We start from the raw sequence: 18,615 nt of genomic DNA on the forward strand, positions 1-18,615 counted from the left end.
TCTTATATTCATTACCAAGGATGGTATTTTGAGCACGGCTAGCACACTCAAAAGGCAACCAATTTGTCTGAAAGTAATACAATTCCTGCCTGAAAATGTCACGTTCAAGCCAAAACCTCAGCGCTACCATGATATACCTTTCTGTAACTGCAGTAATAGTTGTTTCAAGCAGGATAGTTGGAAAATATTTACAAACTCAATAAAACGACTGCCATTGATCTCAATTTAAAAGAAAGTTAGTGCCAGACTCAGCAACAAACTGCTGCATCTGCTGATGTGCTGTTCAGGAAGTAAAGAAGAGTTTACTCTTCTTCTTGAACAGACTCTGCTGCTGAAGAGTTCTTACAGTAAACTCAACACAGCTCAAAACAGCTGTATTATTTTATGTTTCTGAAATGGTATGCTACTTAAGTATCATAAGTTCTTAAAACAATACTTCTATACATGAAAAGGTTGGTGGTCACAGAAGTAATGGGAGAGCCATGACAGCCAACCTTCCTACCACAAATACGGCCAGAGCACCAAAAATCTTATTAAAGCTAACATAGTTATTCAGTAAGTGATTAAACCTTCCACACCAGCAAAAGTATTTGCATACCTGTATAACTGCACCTCAAAAATATTTTTTTCTAGGACTGACTATGGCCCAATAGTAAGCTAAAAGCCAGCACAGGAACTCAAAGATGGCACCTGCTTGTACTGCAAGATAAGGAGAAATAATTGGACTGCAGAAAGGAGGAAATACATTCCTCAAAGAATACAAAGTTACATCAGTGTGAAGATTCTGTTACTACTAAAATAACAAGTCTTTCTCTTAGAAACTGCTTCTATTAGTAGAGTGAAGAGTGGTGGATCTCATTCTTTGGCACTAAAGTCAACTAGCATAGTCTGGATTTGCCCGCATTATTGACTGCGTTTAAGAAAGGGTGACTACATCCAGATCATCGGTCTAATGGGAATAGTTTCTGGCCTGTGTTAATCCTTATGCTATGCCTAAGAGTCATCTGGGAAAATTCTTCGTGTTGGTCAAAAGTACACCAGGGAAAATGCCAGGAACTTCACAGGATGGGGGAACGGTTTGTATCTCCTCCAGCCCCCATGTATCATTTACTGGTACAGAAATAATTTTCAAACTTATTTTATTACCCAAACGGTTGCAATACCAGAACTACCAAGAAAAATTCTAACAATACTTTGTGGATCATCAGACATGCCTTTCTAAGCAGCGTGTGCTGCTTTGCATTTATGCTCTTTTTTATTCTTAAGCACTTACAATTAGCGCAAGCAAGGGGAAAGTTATATTAAGAAGGTCCAAAGTTCCATCAAAACAATGATACAATTATTTAGATACAGGCAATAAAATATTGCAATACTCTACTAAATATATGACAACAACATATTTCTCATAACTAAAAAGAAAAAAAGGTAAGCCTCTGAGATTGAAGCACTGAAACCCAAGTTCTTTCATATTTCATGGTTAGGGTCATGTAGTTTGATACCAATCACGTGAAAAATGCTTCAAAGGAATTTTATTCATGGAGACCCTTTACTGATGAAAGAACAATGACACTTCAATTTTTAATTTGTTTGCTGACTTCAAACAAATCTCACGCCATTTCTAAAGTCAGTGGCAAAACTACTCCAAAACCCACCTGTTAAAAACCTTCTGCCACAAAAGCGAGCAGATGGGGCTGCTGTGCTGCAGGTGTGAGGGAGAGGAGGGCGAGTAGCAGAGAAGAGGAGGGAAGCTCACCTCTGGAGGAGCGGAAGTGCTTGCTGGGCGCGGTGAAGCCCCTGGTCCCGTGCACGTTGACGGCGGCCACGCGGAACTGGTACCACCGGCTGGCGCGGGTGTCCGGCAGCCGCACGCGCTCCTCCGTGGTCTGGCAGGGAAAACGGCACACTTAACCTGCTTGTTCTGACATGGGCATGTCCTGTGCAACACCAGCCAGCCTGGCTGAGCACACACCAGCACCACAGGCTGTACGCAACCCCCTCACCTGACTCCAGCCACCCCTCTGCGCTGCAGAGCACTTACAGCTGTGAACAAACGACAGAATCATCCAATTTTACAGTGCACTGCAGGTCTCTTCAGGAAAAAAGTAGCCTTTAGAAAACAGGTGAAGTGTTAAATTCACAAAATTAGTTTTGCAGTTATCACAACCTTCACCAGTGTTTAGGGTCTCACTGTTCAGGTGTTGATGTTGCAGGGAACTCATTGCCCCAGGTGACAGGACTGATTTCTCCAATTCCCAATTTTCAGAGAATTGGGGGGCCAAAATAGTTCAATGAAATCCAGTGCTGTGAGAATACACTTTTTCTAGTTCATAGGAAACACAAAACTCTCAGATAATGAATGCAAGCCTTCTTCACATCTTTGGCACTTATGTCAAAAAGACACTTACAGCCTTAACTCTTCCCTGAAGACCTTTCTCAGGTCATAGGAGCTGACCTCTTCTCCAACAACACCTACTGAGATTGCCAGTGTCATGAGTTCATTTCCAAATCCTGTGGGGAGAACCACTGAAATATGGCATAAGCATAGATACACTCTGAACCCTTTCAGCAGGAAGTGCTTTACATATTCTTATACTGAGCCCTGTTTTCTTCCATTTTTTTACCCCATTAAACTTTTGAAGAACTATCTTTTACGTTCTCTCTTTTTTTTCCCCCTCCCCTAAGAAACAAACACCAGAACTGAACATAGCCTCCTGGCAACCACTGAATCACTCCCAACTACGGAAGATGTAGTAGTTTTGTACAACTCATCAAAAACACATCCAATTGGAAATTTTACTTTTACATCCCCTCAATTACCCAGTTTTCAATTTACTTTAGTATGTCATGTTTACTACATTTTGATTTAATTCTTTAATCAAAGTAACGCACAAACTTGAACCAGATGTCATGTATATGTCTAAATATATCATACAATCATTCCTGATTACCATTACTGACCAAACATGCAAGCTCATTAAAAATGTAGTTACATCAATTTATTTTTACAAGCTCTGTTTTATGGAACTTCAAGAAGTTCCATAAACTTCCCTGTATAGGATTCAACGTCACTTGTAATGATACCAAGTAGTTGCCAAAAAAAGGCACAACATAATTTCTGTTTTTTGCTCCCTTTCAAACCTGTGTAAGAAACCAGCAGCTGCTGGTGTAACTCAGATAACCATTTTCTTGAGCTCTACAGCAATGGCCTTTTCAGAGCCCTGACAAATAAAATTTGTGGTGTTATCCTGCACTTAGCCTCTTCATTTGGTGACCAAAACAATTCAGGGAAACAGATATCTCATTTGTGTATGCATGTAAGGAAAAGAGACCCCTTCTAAACCATATTATTGACTGCTAAGTGTTGTAGACTCTGAGCCCATCACATTTGCTGCTACTCAGAGTCCCTCCCCATTCAGACCACTGTCTTATCAACTTAAGCAGGGGTAACAGTTCTGACACTGTCTGCTTCATCCCGTCTCCTTTTTTAATTTTTGTGTTACCTGTAGAGTGAATTATCCAAGGTTTGTTCCAGGGAAGAAAGAGCCTATCGAAATCAACTTTTGTGATTGTTTTATTTTATGGAGCACTCAAATGTCTTATTTTTTCCCAACAGCCAGTTCCCCTACTGCTGCAACTGAAAACAGTTTCAGAACTAATATTTAATAGTAAATAAGTAGTTACATTCTTGTGGGCTTTTAAAAACGTATTTGCAAACTTTTTTACGAGGCAAGCATAATCTGAATAGACTTGATCCCAAATTCCTCAAAGGAATCTTGTTTGCCACTGGCATGAGCTCAAGCTATCCTGTTGATTAAAAGAAAGTATTTCAGTTGATTCAGTTTCCCATGGCAACCAAGAAATACTGTAAAATCAAATAAACTGTCAATCCATAATGCCAAAATCATTTTAATTTATGAACATGCCTTGGGCCTATTACTTTCATCATTCATTTTGTTGGCCAAGCTCCTGCTAAGCTCAATGGCATGAAGAAGGCCTACCTCAACTATCATGATATAAACTACTTCGACACCTCTAAGTATCCTTTACATAGAATTAATAAATTTCTAGAAAGAATTAAGTACATAGAATTAATAAATTTCTGGAAAATATTGAGTACTACTGAGATATCTTACAATACCTTAATGCTATATCTATTTTTTTGTTTGTTTAATTGCTTTAATTTAGTTAGTTCTCACTACTTAAGTATGTTTGGAGCTGCAATCATAATATTCAGAGTCCTTTCAGTAACTTTCACATGAATTTAAACCCACTAAAAGCTATGCTGAGAGGTACTAAATAACTAATGGTTAAATTTCATCACACACCTAAAATTCTGTCTGAATATGAAAGAAAAAAATGACAATTTTATAGAATTTTTGAGAATCATAAATAAGAGAAAAAAAATCACCAGTCAAGTCATTACAGAATCATAATTACTATTTATTTGGCTATGCATCATCTGTTTCTTTATAAGGAGAATGTTCGGAAGGTAGCTTCAAATCTTAATAGGCATTTTATTTTGAATAAAATAATAAATTAGTCCTCAGACAAAATAACTGGCCAACATGTCCACATGTATCATGTGATGTATCATCTGCATGTATCATGCAAAGTTCAATGAAGGCAAGGGAAAATCTCTATTAGTTACATTAGGATACAACGTCATATAAGGGCAGCATGTAATCTAAATGACATAAGCTAAAGGACAAAACACATAATAGCTAGACATTCCTTCTGCAGAGTTTATTTTAGGTCCAAGGGAACACAGACCAGCTCCAGTGGCCAGAAAGCAAAAGGAGGTTGGGCTTTTGTGTGAGAATTTGGCGGAGACTTGCCTGCCCAGAGCTGCTCCACTTATGAAGCACTGACAATTCTACTCCTCTTCCAGCAGCTCTTAACTGTTTAAATCCTCAGCCCTTTCCCATAAGTAGTCCCCTCATCCTGTCCTTCAGAAAGGGATTATCTGTCATTGTCTTTAACACGCCTACAGAAATCTCCCTCTGCTTCTCTTACAACTGACTAATGATTAAGAGATTCCCAGAACATGGACTATCTTCAATTCCATTCTTTGTATGAGAGGCAAGGGAGAGATATTCCCTAGCACCTTAGACGTTGCATGCTATTTACAACTATAACGTTATATATTTACATTCAAAACTATTCCTTGGAGAAAGAAAGGCTGAAAGTTAGAATTTCTTGTAAGGGAAAGATGGAATTTACTATGACTGGGAGGGAGAAGAAAGAGAATATATGACCCAGCAGCATTGCAGCTTGACCACTCAGGTGGGATTCTCATGTCAACACCCCAAACGGTGTATATTTGTTATGTACATATGTTAAAAATTGGTGCAAAAAAAAGTCTTCAGAGCAGACTTGTACAGAGGACTCTCTTCTATCCAAGGATTACAGTAATCAATGGACTGTTTCACTGTGCTTATTCCCTGTTTTTCCCCACTACGAATCCTGGACTCCTCTCTAGCACAAAGGTTTAATAGAAATAGGAGAGTACAGCGTTACCCTGCTGAGTTCACATCTCTACACCTTTGGAAACAAGACAATGATAAAAGAATTTGCATTTCAGAGGGTGAAGGGATACCATCCAGAGTAACAGAAAAGCTGAGTTTATGTTTCCTCTGATAGAAAAGAAATTCTGAGTGCTGTATCTACTACTCTATCAAAGGACAGCAGACCTGCCCTATTTCATGTGAAAGCAATCCCTCACAAGGTGGGCACTCTCTAAGACTGCTTATCAAAGCAAGCCCCTCTTGGGAGATGGAGAAAGAAACCTTTAATGTACAGGACTGGTGGTTAGCTCCAACAGGTATTTCTCACTGTCATGGGCTGAGAACTTTCTTGTGATCCTCAGAACCAGAACTTGAGTTGTTTCAGAACCTTTATTTTTGAAACAGATTAGCTGACCACAGAGTTTAGGCAATTGCAAGGTGAAGCACCAAGGTTTGTCACTATCAAGCTATCAGTAAATATTGTCCTTTATTTGTTTTAGTAAAGGACTATACTAATAAATGTACTTCATTACTGCCTGCCCATACACGTATGTGCGTGTGTGTGTATACATGGCATCCACTCACACAGCACAGATGTGTTCTGAAAATAACTGTGCCTGAAAATAACTGATCTGGCATATTTAAATTAACTTTATTATATTATAGTAATATGATTAACTACACAGTAATACTACTATTTTTAGAGAGAATTAGTACCAAATGGAATGGTAAGTTTGTTCACAAGACATACAGCATTTCTGCAGGATAATGCAGCAGTTCTTGCTCAGCTGGCTAAATCTTAAGTTACAGTACTGTAGGAAACTTCACATAACACATGGGACATTCTACATCATAGCCAACTAGTACCTTAGCTACCATAGTTTTTATATTAACCAATGGAAATTAGTCAAATGGTTAATTATATCAAGTTCTCCCCAAAATATGCAGTAAAAAAGCTACATTTAAAATCTCTTCCCCAGAAGTGAAAAATAACTAAAATTGTTTTCAATGTGTTTGCTTTCCTTATATAATTAGAGAGCAAAATAGTATGCTAATAGATTGAGCCTTCTTCCTTAAAAAAGAAAACATAAAGATGACACAACAAAGATGGCACAATACAATAAACAAACTTTTTCAAAATTATTGTTTCAATACAAAGTAAAAATTTGTGCGAAACATGAGAAATCACTTGCAAATTAGCTCCCCTAAGGGCAATAGAAAACAGCAAGTTTATTTTTGAAATTTTAACACCTTAAGGTTATTGAAAATTATAACCCCATTTGTTCTTGGACAGAAAACAAAAATAAAATATTAGATGAGTAACTCTGATGAAATACTATGAAATTTCTTAGAAGAAGATGCAACCAATAACTTTGCATAATTATGCTGCATATGGGGATAAGCATAGAGAAATTCAGATCCTCACCCACAGCTTTTTTGATCTTTGATTGCTCTTCACACAGTCTCTACCTAAAGTTGCAGAGTAAAACAAGAGCTAGAATCATCTCCCCTGGACTGAGATGTTCTAGGAATCTCAGCTAAATGGCTGACCTCTTCTCAGCATTTGCCTATAATTAAAGGCTCATACTTCAATGTTTTGGAATCATACAAGAAAAAAACATCTCAGTTATACAGACAAGAAAAGCCTGAAGGCTGTGCACACAATCACTTTAGTCAAACTGGATATCCATCCTTGTTGCTGATATTGCAAAATAAATTCTAACATATTTGATTGCCTGGTGGGATGTCTAAAACTACAAACACCATGGAGGAATACTACCATATAAAGACAGAAATTCTGATTACTGGCACCCCTCAAGGGTGCCCAGCCTGCATGTCCCATAAGGTATCACAGTTCACAAAGCCAGTCAGGCATCCTGAAGCATGCTTTGAACTGACATTCCCAGTGGGGTCCATCCCACAATCAAATTCGTATTTCCTGTGATGCAGAAGGGACAGTGAAGTTGTCAGAAAGATGTCAGTTGGAGAAGGCTTCTCCTGCCACAGTGATTAACTCAGACCCTTCTGCCTGCATTCACCAGACCCCAGAAAAGTCAGCTGTCAGGCTACTTATTGCTCTTGCACAGGAACAAATTTTTGAAACACTCTCCTGCAGATCCACTGCAAGGCAGGGGCTCATATATGTTCAGCTACTGTGGAGCATGTATAGTGCATGTTTCCAGAAATGTGCACGAGGTCTGTTCCTGGGATGAGAAACAGCACAGCACTGTGCTCCCTTTGCAGCCTGGATTCACTAGCCACAACAGCTGAGCTTCTACAGTCTAGCACATAAGCAGTGAGCTCAGTAACAGTGAGGAATAATTCAGATCTGGCACATTTTTGCTACTTGGTTTTTTCCTTCCAAAAAGGCAGGAGGTTGTTTCCTGGAATGGAGAACGCAGGTTCAAGACCTGCACCTCAACTGAAATACCATAAGCCATTGTGACTTGATCAGTTTTGGACGTGCTTCCTTGGGCTTGCACAAGCAAGGTCTCCTGCCAGGGTCTGCTGCAGGGGGCTTCTTCTGAGCAAGACTACAGCATAGTGACAGCTCCCTCTAGCACCACGCTGAAGCTAAGAAATTCACTTCTGAGTGTTCAGTCTCACAAGCTTGATGTTATTGTAAGATAGCATTTTCGTATGCAATCTGAATTGAGAATGAACACAAATTGTCACAGAATTTAAATCCCTTACTCTATTTTGCAGAGGGTTCTACTTATTCTCTCTTTCTTTTTTTTTTCCTAGTCATAATGATATTTTGCAGATCTTTTCAAAGATCAGCATTTTACTTTTCTTGTCAGCAGGGATGAGGGTGAAGCAGTAGGATAAACGACTGGAACTCTGCCATCCAGGTGGACTGTCAGCATGGTAAAAAACAGATTGAAACTGGGAAGGAACTAAGTGAAAATTTATGCTCTGCTGGCTGCTTCTCATTAAGAAACATTTGCTCATGAATCTTACATTTTCAGTCTGGATTGCACTGAGTGATAAGAGCATGACATCATAGACTTTTCTGATTTGGGAGGGTCACACCTGAAAGAACAACTTTACAAAGAATAAAGGTTTTAGTCCTTTTTTTTTTTTTTTACTTTTTTGTGTGGTTTTGTTTGTTTGTTGTTTTAAGATAAACAGGCTTTTCACTAGCTGGATTTTTTAACTTTTTACAAGACTCAAGCCATGCCTTGGACACTGTGCAACGAGTCCCACTAAACTCAGAAGGACTATGTCTCTAATGTGCTTCCTTGAATGGATTTTGGTCTCTAATCCTACATTTTTCAACAGATTTGTGACATTCTGAGTCTGGATCCATTTTGCTTACAAAGAACTGACCTGTGCCACTGTTTGCCAGTTTGTAGCATCATCTTCACTTGGATGGATTCCTTGATTCCACCTCCTCTGAACAACATAGATCACAGGTTCAATGGAAATATTAAATTTTGAAGACCATTTCACCTCCAGGTCTCCAGACTGATGTTCTATGAATTTTAATTCTTTCCGGGGTTTCAGTGGAACACCTGTAAGTAGGAACACACAGATAAAAATATATGAGTAATTTACAAGATAAAATTAAGCCATTTGTAGATAAAGTTGTAAAAAAAAAAAAAAAAAAAAAAAAAAAAAAAAAAAAAAAAAAAAGACTGATTGTCAGAGAAAAGGCCAAAAGGAGAGGAATGATAAGCGTGGAAGAGTGGAAGATTCAGAAGCGTTCCTAGCTAATCCATCTCTGCTTACAGGAAAATTTGTTTTTAAAAAACTTCAAAATTATTTCTTTATTTCATTAAAAAACTGAAGGATGTGAAAGTTATAAGCTAAAACTGACTTTACAGAAAACATTTGCCCAATATTACTGAGAGTAAGATTTGTTTGATCCCAAGCAGAATCAACTATACCTGTTATTCAATTTTTCACCCAATTTATCCTTAAACACATCTAATAACAAAATCTCCATAGCATCACCTAGTAGTCTATCCTTTGTATTTCTCTATCCTTTCTACAAGGAAGTTTTCTCACTGCCTTGTTTAGTCTCCTCAGCTGCATCATAAACTTGACACTGGTCCAAGATATTCGTGAATCATGGGGAATAGATTTTTTTCTTTTATCTATAGAGAAGCTTTTCATGTACCACAAGACTGTTATCATGCTTCTGAATGTTTTTTTTTCTCCAGTCTAATAACCACAGTGCACTCCATTTCCCTTTAAAATCAGTGTTCCCAGACCTCTGTTCACTCTTGCAGTTGCCTCTGGAGACTCTCCAGTTGCCCAACAGCCCTTCTCCAGAGTCAAGCCTAAAACTGGACACAGACTGTGTCAAAGCTCTTAGCAGTGCAGACCAGTGAAGTGTGATTGCTCCATACATCTTACATTAGTCTGATGTACTTAAGAAAGCTTTTTGCTTCTCCATGGCTGCATGATCTCATTGACTCACATGCTGCAGCTGTACTGCATGATGTGTCACTCTCCACTCTTCCCTAAAGAGCTAGCAAAGGTAATTCCAAAACGTCTTGGAATGGATATGTTATATCTAATGTATATTGTCATATTGTTGCATTTCAGAGAAAAACATACATTTCTAAAATATTATTGTAATTTCTCATTACACAGTGACACCAAAGGAAAGTTATTTCTGTTATACTGCCAGTAATATCACCTTTTTGAAAACATCTGCAGTAGCTTGAAGGAAAAAACAACTCTTCAAATTTGGCATCTTTTGATTAAATCAACAAATCAAGTGTTAGATACATTTCTCTAGACAGACGTTAGGAACACTTATATTTGAGCGTGCAGCATTTTGTCACTTGAGGATTTGTCACAAATAAGATCTCTATGTTGACATATAAACATTCTTAGAAAGTTGTCATATGCACTTTAGTTATTTTCTTGTTTTACTGATTGTCCACATAAGGCCAACAGTATGTATTGGTGAGAGAAATTGTTTCCTACTCAGTCTGCCACAGATGACTTAGTGTCAAAATTTCCTCAGGTGAACAAATCCCTTTTATATTTTAAGAGGTGTTCTTACAAATCTGAGCATACAAGTAGCTACAAGTAAATGAACATAATCTTGTAGATATTCAAGAAACCTAAAATTCATCTGAAAAAAAAAATACAGTACCTAAATTTGTTTATCACAGCAGTTTAGACCCTGGATATCCTTCAACAGCCTGAAGTCTTAGTCTAACATAATGAACATGACTTGGGATTTCCACATTTGCAAATCCTTCTTTAGTTATGATACACAATAATCCTACAATTTACATGTTAAGAAAACTTCCATCTGCTTTGCATTAGGGGCTGTTGGATTCACTTGATTGCAAGTATCTCAGCCTCTCTGGTGTTATGTAATCACATGCAGATGGAGCAGAGCACAAGTACACTTTAAAACACTTTTGTAGAACCAGCACCATTCCTCTAATATCCAGATATGAAGATCCAATTACTCTTCAATGTGCCTTTTATGATGTAAATGGTCAGCCCCTTTTTTCATGCTGGAAGCAATCAGACCTCAGTCTGCAGTGCTCCAAAGTCTGCATTAATCCAAAGTCTTCAGTGCTTAACCAAAGAATTCAAATCACTATTCATTGTATGTTTGCAATAGCAGAAAAAAGGAAAATATTTGTAAAGATGTCTTTCAAACAGCACATGCATCTCTGTGCCATGAAAAGTAAGTGTACATAGGTCTGTCATGAAAATCTCTGTCTTAAACATTGGTTCCCCCAGAATTCAAATTGTTCCCATGGAGGGCTTTATAAAGGGTACATCCATGGCATCAATAAAATTGTAAAGACAGTTCTGCAAGGACTCATACACAGATGCCTTTAAAACTGTGCACGCACTTTGTTTATAATACAAAACAATTTTTCTTTAAGCATGAAGAGTCATTAAACTGTGGGTGACCATCTGACCCTACTATAATCTTGCCACACCATCACACCCTCTGCATGTCCTGATCTTCCCTTCACAATTTACCTTTTTTTTACACAGATCTGCGGAGACATTTTCTCAAGTCCTTCACTAGTTGGGACAATGTAAAGAAGGGGGATGAAGCCAATGATAGAAGAGTAGAAGAGAACATTTGATATCTCCACTAAAGGGACATAAATGTGTGAAGACTACATAACCAATCAGTAATAACCCTCAACAGAGATGAAAAAATACTTGTTATATTAATCTAGAAACATTTGTAATACATGTCTTTGGGGGTAGGGTAATTACAATAATATTTTTTAGGATTGGGCTTCAGCACTCAGTACTAGAGGGCAAATTCAGTTTGATAATCCAGCAAATGAGATGTGAATTTTATATCTACTGTTGTAACTAATCTCCAGAGCTTGATCAACAGTAAAACTACAGAAACTTCTGCAGACTCTTAGATTCAATCTCAGTTAATTTTCAAGCTGTGAGTGCTGTCAAAATGATAAGACTTAGTACAGAACTTATTCACTAGATCTTAGTCATGCTTGCAGAGTTTGCTCTTCCTTAGTGACAGGAAGGTCATTTACCCCTGGAGGAAATGAATAGCAAGCCTGCTCCACTTCTATTTGTCTTTTGTTGCAGAAAGACAGGTTGAAGAGGCTAATTAGCTGAATTCATCAGCTGAGCAGGCAGTAGGGTATTGAGCTTGCCCTTCCTCTGCAAGACATATATGCTCTTACAAGCCAGCACCTCCTGCAGATGGGTGATAAGATGTTAGGGAAGGTTAGTTCTGCTCCCATTTAATCAGGCCAAGCAGAGGAGACCTTCAGTGCGTGGTTACAGAATGTATCAAATCTTGTCACATGCTGTGTCAGCTCTACCAGCATTTAATCTTGTTTTATTTATTTGTTTGTCTTTATCTTTTCCAGTTATTGTATTTACTGGAATGCTTTGCAGTTGTGGCATGGAACTTGATAGTCTAAATCATTACATATACAACATGAATGCCTGTTTACCACTCTGGTCATTTGTCTCAATAAGACAAAAGAAATAAATAAGTGATCCATTTTAATAAATTTAATTTTGAAAGGTGCTATGTACTGGTGTGTACTAATTCCTTATAGTTTTAAAGAGGCTCTAAAGTATCCTGAAAACAAGAGAGTGAGTCTCCTTTCTGCACACATTGAAAAAGATTAATTAACATTTTAGCTAAAAATAATGAACTTAAAAATTATTTCACCACCTTCTTAACCTGTTTTATCATGTTTCCATCCACAGCCAGAAATAAGCATGGATTCAGACCTAAGCCTGGAGCTTAGATCAGAGTTCTGCTGATTAGGCTCCCACAGAGAACTCACATTATCTGATTGATAGCTGAATAACTGAATAATATTTATTTTTTATCACTGACATGAGAAGAACTGATTCTTGCACAAAAACACCAACCATGTGGAAAAAGAATACTCTTTTCTCAAATGCTTATTTTTCTGCATTAGGAGAACATTTTTTAAATATTTCCATGTATAAAGCTTTTTTAAATTCCAGTAAAATAAAATCTGGAATTCATCTATGCAAAAAAACTTCTTAGCTTATGTGCTCTTTTCAAAGGATGTAAAAAAAAAAAAAAAAAAAAAAAAGGTTTATTCACAGACTCTCAGGACTGAAATCAATTAAAAAATTTTAAATAAGATTACCTTATATTTAAATAATTTATATATATATATATATATATATATATATATATATATACACATATGTGGATATTATAATTTTTCACTATGTTGTTCTGTGTTGATTTTTTCTTTTATCAGCTTATTTCCTACTTGGTAGTCCCATCTGCTTGGCTTGTAGACATTAATGTTATCCCTGATTAATAGGACCTGAACTATTTATTGTGAAATATTTTCTGCTGCACTCTCTCTCATCCGCACCAAATTAAGTAAGATTTCATCTAAACTGAAAATGTTTGTTCTGCTTAAGATGACTCATAATAGCCATACATTTACATTCCACAGATTTCCAGACATGGGCTTCACAAGGGGGAAAAAACTTGGAAATTTAAGCAACATTTCTTTCTGGTTCCCCCCTTTCACTGTGCAGCCACATCTCCACAAATTCCTCTCATTTTTTTTCCATCCACACAAACTCCCAGGAAATGGAAGTTGTGGTTAACTAGGAGACTTCACTATGGCCTGAAGTTATTAGCCTAGTATGAGTACATATTAATAATCTCTACCTTTGTACAGATTTTTTGGAATTTGGCACGTGTGACCACATCCATTGGAACAGCATTTCTTCACTCCGGAACATTCAATATCAGCTTCACAGCTTTCAACACAGGCAGCTGCAAAACCACTGGCCTTCTCAGGTGCTGGGCAGTCCCCTTGCTTCACAGACAGGATGTACTTAAGGAATTCACAGCTAGTTAGGCATTCATAATTCTTCTTGGGAAAAAGAGGCTAAAAGGAAAACAGAAGTGTATGTTTTCACCAGGAACAACCAAAAAAAAAAAAAAAAAAAAAAAAAAAAAAAAAAAAAAAAAAAAAAAACCAAAAAATCCAACCAGACCCCACCAAAGAAAAAATGTTATAATTTTTCCAAGACCTCCTAAAGGATTATTTAGATTTTCAGCTTTTGCAAGACTATCCCTGAATATTTATATATTCAAGCCACTTCTAAAAAAGCATTCCAAGTACGGAATGATGAATTCCCTCAAGTAAGACCACCATATTTTATGGAACAATGTTGTTTATATCTGCCAGCTTTCCCTTGTTTTCCTCACATTGACTGGCTATAAAGTTGCTCAATGACAGATTAAAAACATTCCCAAAACAAAGGGAAAGCAATGGTCAGTCTGCTTTTTTTGGACTACCCCACATTCTTTCCTCTGTACTTTACAACACTTTCCCCACAATATCTGATGTAATGCCACTCTAGATAAATAAGGGAAATCTTGTTTCATTATAACTCTTTGAACTAAGTTGGCTAGGAGAAGATTTTGCAGCATCTTTATGTTCTTGCCAGCATTTTAGTAATTGTATAATCCCTCATAGAACTGGAACTGCATTTGTGATAAAATGGTCAGCAGAAAATACAAATTAAAATAAACTTTAAATATATTGATTAAAGATCAAAGTGAATGCTACTTACTTGAGAAAGCCAGTCCTAGATATTTAAAAAGATGCTTCAATGCATAGACATTTTACAGCATATGTAACACTCAAAGGTTTGCAAGGTCCACTTAAAACGGTATAGCTTCTACAACCCTGGGAGAATATTGTGTGTGACAAGGAAATTGCATCTCCTCTTAGTTTAGTTTGGTGCAGAACCAGCTAAAGCGATTTGCTCAGAATGACTGTGGAATGTAACTGGCATTATCTGTAGCTGGCCTTTCTATATTAGAGCAACAAAAACCAGATCTGATTTACAGGTTCCTAAGCCTACCCAGGAGTTATAACCCACTCTCTATATCCAACAAGCCATGTAATTTCTGAAACTTCTTCCATATTCACATGTTTTTACCTTCTTCTTTTTATTGTTCGCATATCTCTGCCAAAATGAGGAAGACTCAGCTCTTACAGAGGCGCAGGTGTTTCACAGACTATTTATTCTCTAAACTCACTGTGGTCCAAGAATGTATCTCTACATTACCCATCCCATCCTTTCACACACAACAGTCCAGAATTTTGAACCAAGCTTTCAGGCACGGATTTGGGTGTTACAGGTTTAACCAGCCTAAATGCTGCAAAAAGGAGCAGTCTCTATGTCTCCGACTGACCCTGGTGACTCTTGGACATGCACTCCTGCTGTTCCCCTGACTGGAATGCACCTGGTGTCATGGTTAACCAGTTAATAAGCTAAACGAGCAGGAAACTAAATTTATAGAGGAAAAAAACCTCAACCAAACAAAAAACCAGACCAAGCAATCAGATAAATTGTCCCTCACACATAAGGCTCCCTTTAACATTCAGTAGTATACTCATTTGGTAGATAAGAAGTAACACATGAAGCAGGGACTTGGAGAAACACAAAGCTAAATTGTTGCTTCCAGATTTTTTTACAAAATGCACAAAGATTGAAAACAATCTCCCAGGAAAACAGCCTCCTTTAACTCAATCAATATCTATGGAGTACACATGAGTCTGAGAGAAAGAAAAGTGGTGCCGGGGTCTTGTGTTTGAAGCTAATTTCGAATCCTAAAACATCACAAATTTGCAGCTACTTAATTAAAAATGTTATAGTTCCCTGAGGCATAATACGTCCTCAAGGCTTCTCCTCCTCACCCTATTTCACAGCTCATTTTTCAGTTAGCTGCTAAATGTGCTGCTCCTCATTATGGGTCTTTGAAGTTCTAAATTTAGCTTTAACCACAAAACACTAATCAAAGAAGGATGCTCACTGTTTTTAACTACAATAGAACTGTGTTCTACAAATGTTTTCCTTTTAAACCAATTTTATACATATTTTCACCCATATCTGGGAACATTCAGTCTGAGTGAAGAGCAATATACAATAACAACACAAATTAGATCCACTAAAACTGCTTTTTTTACAATACTCTAGAATTTTGTATATGAGAAAGTAGCAAATAATCTGGGTTAAAAAACTCTTACAAGGCCTGGGTTTCATGAGAAAACTTTATTTTGTCTTCTGCTGTAACTACATAGATCAGTATTTCAGTAATCCCTATTAACACACTACTGCATCTAAAATCTTTTTAGTTGAAATTACAGCTCTTCCTAATCATCTTCATGATGCTTAAAATATTTTAAACATAGGACATTCTCTTCTACCAGAAAAAAAGTGTCCACAGTAAAGAGAGAGGAGTTAAATCTGTGTGCCAGTTAGATCAGTATATCAAGTAAGGTCACTTCTATTTTTTTATAGTGAAAGATTAAAATCTTCCTAAGAACTCACTTTCATAGACTTGAATATATTTGAACCTTTTTTATAAGGCAACTTTCTATTGAGCCGATACTTCCATTTTGAAGTCAAAAACACTTAAGAACTGCAACAGATCATTTCCACCAACTCAGAGCCATGTTTCGAACCCTATAAAATATCTTCTTTTTTCTAGTTTGACAGATTCAGGTTTGCTTCTTCACAGATTACTCTGATAGATGGTTCAATAATAGTTTTCAAAATATTTGTTCTTGAATAATTACATATTTTGATATTAGTCTTCTGAACTTAAATCCAATTACTTCTGGGGAACTACTCTTTTATAAATCAGACTGACTTTCACATACAGAAAAGTCATCTGTTCTAGCTATCCTCCACAAGGATTTTTCACAAAATAACACTTCATCTTTTAAACAAAGATTGTCTTTTTTACACATGGCCAGAAAATACAGAAGGGCAAGTGGTAGAAATAGCATCTTAGAGGAGGGGTGTAACAGCACCTTCTGAGAGATGCCATGTAAGTGTGACTGGATCAGGTTTTTATAGTAGAAATCGAGACAAATCATCTGGTCAGAAAAAAACACCTTTTTTAACTCAAAATTAATATGGCTACACAGTTAAATGTGTATCTTTTCAAATGAAGGCAAATGCTGCAGAAATACCATGGTTTTCAGCTGTCTCATTGAACCTAATAATTTAAATTAAAGAGACTGCTAGAACAAAGTGAGAAAGCGTGCCCTTGGGCTGACCTACCTCACAGAAGCTTTGGCAATGGTTTTTCTTTAGGTCCCAGGACTCTTTGCAGGGCTCCAGGCACTAGGAAGAATCAGGAGGCAGAGAAGTGTCAGAAAGAGAAGGAAACAAGCAACCACAAATAACCTTATTTCTTCTCCAGTTTTTCGGTCCACAGGAAGTTAATAATTCACTTCTCCTGGGGATAGAATTGTGCCATTGAGTCACAGTGTCAGAACAAGGTCATGAGAAGTCATGGTTAGATTACAAGAAATATTTTCAGTTTTTCTTACAGTACAAGGCCATTGCTCCATTAGGATTATACCATCCAACTTTCCAATTTACTGGATGTAGGTCTTAATACCATTTAACACCACGTTCCTGGATCACAGAGACAATATCAAAAGCACTACTCTAAGCTACAGAAAGTGAAATCTTCTCCTCACTGACCAGCCTAAAGATTAGACAGGCACATTGCCTTCCCAAGCAAGAAACTATTTCGTCAAGCTATGGAGTAAACTCAGCAGAGGTTAAAACAACTGTTTCTGTACAAAAAGATAATGCTCACTGGTCTGTAAGCAAAATCACCTTATTTCAAGTACCATATTATCATTACTTCACCTTCAACCTCTGCTGCAATGGTTATACAGAGAGCTGAGATACAGAGCTAAGCTTCACAGAGTGCAAAGAAAAATCACACTGTTAAGAGCATTCACAACAACTGAAACATAAATTCAGATTCACATCCAGAGACCTTTTATCTTCCCTTGTTAAAATGTTGGAAAATACTAACATTGTCGGGAGCTACTAATGCCTACTCCTCCTGGTAATAGTGGAAAGATACTTACTGCAGCAAAAAGAAAGGTCTGACATGCAATGCAGTATTTTTGTAATTTCCTCTTATGCACAGTATTAAATTGGATCAATATATATTTATGCTATTCAAAATCAAACATGAATACATATGGGCTGTACCTCAGTGATCTGTATCATCAATGTAGTAAAAACAATAGTGTTTTAAAAGCTAAGCATTTTTCTGACTAGGAACAAAGTCGAAAAATGTAATAAAACCTTTAGTCACAGAAATTACATATGTCAGGGAAAAAAAAAAACACTTAAGCCTTTTCATTATATATATATTTTGGTATTTTAGATTAAGTTTCTAGCTCTTCAAAATTCACAACATGTTGTATACAGATTAATTGGAAGGATACATTATAAAATGTCACTGAAGCCAGTAAATTCAATTAATCCCACTGTGTTGTTCCTCCTGTGGTACGTCCTCCTGTATGCTTGAGCCCAATTCCATTGTCATGTCATTTTACAACTCTCCTGTTCAACGAATTTAGTCCAGAAATTACTGAGATATAAGTGGTTTAAAGCCAAAATGAACAAGACTTTATCAGTGATGCCCAAGACTGCCAGGTTTGTTCAAGGTGTTTTTTTATCTCCAATGCAAGTAAGGCTCCAGCACCTGACGCCTCATGTGGCTGTCTCCAGTTCCAAAAGTCACTCAGCACAGCCCAGGCTATTTTCACTGGGCCCCAGCACCTTCTGCCTCAGG

At 37.2% G+C, this 18,615-nt stretch overlaps 1 protein-coding gene across 1 annotated transcript in view; it reads right to left on the minus strand.

Annotated features, from left to right (window-relative positions):
* The window catches only part of ANOS1 (anosmin 1), a 130,702-nt gene that overhangs the window by 41,477 nt on the left and 70,610 nt on the right, over positions 1 to 18,615 (minus strand). Inside the window, exons 3-6 of the mRNA XM_066313846.1 lie at positions 17,073 to 17,135; positions 13,654 to 13,876; positions 8,835 to 9,019; positions 1,754 to 1,883 (exon numbers count right to left, since the gene is read on the minus strand). Coding sequence (XP_066169943.1) covers positions 1,754 to 1,883; positions 8,835 to 9,019; positions 13,654 to 13,876; positions 17,073 to 17,135 — 601 coding nt within the window. The remainder of the gene's footprint in view (positions 1 to 1,753; positions 1,884 to 8,834; positions 9,020 to 13,653; positions 13,877 to 17,072; positions 17,136 to 18,615) is intronic.

This window comes from Sylvia atricapilla, chromosome 2 (genome assembly GCF_009819655.1).
Source record: "Sylvia atricapilla isolate bSylAtr1 chromosome 2, bSylAtr1.pri, whole genome shotgun sequence".
Taxonomy (NCBI): domain Eukaryota; kingdom Metazoa; phylum Chordata; class Aves; order Passeriformes; family Sylviidae; genus Sylvia; species Sylvia atricapilla.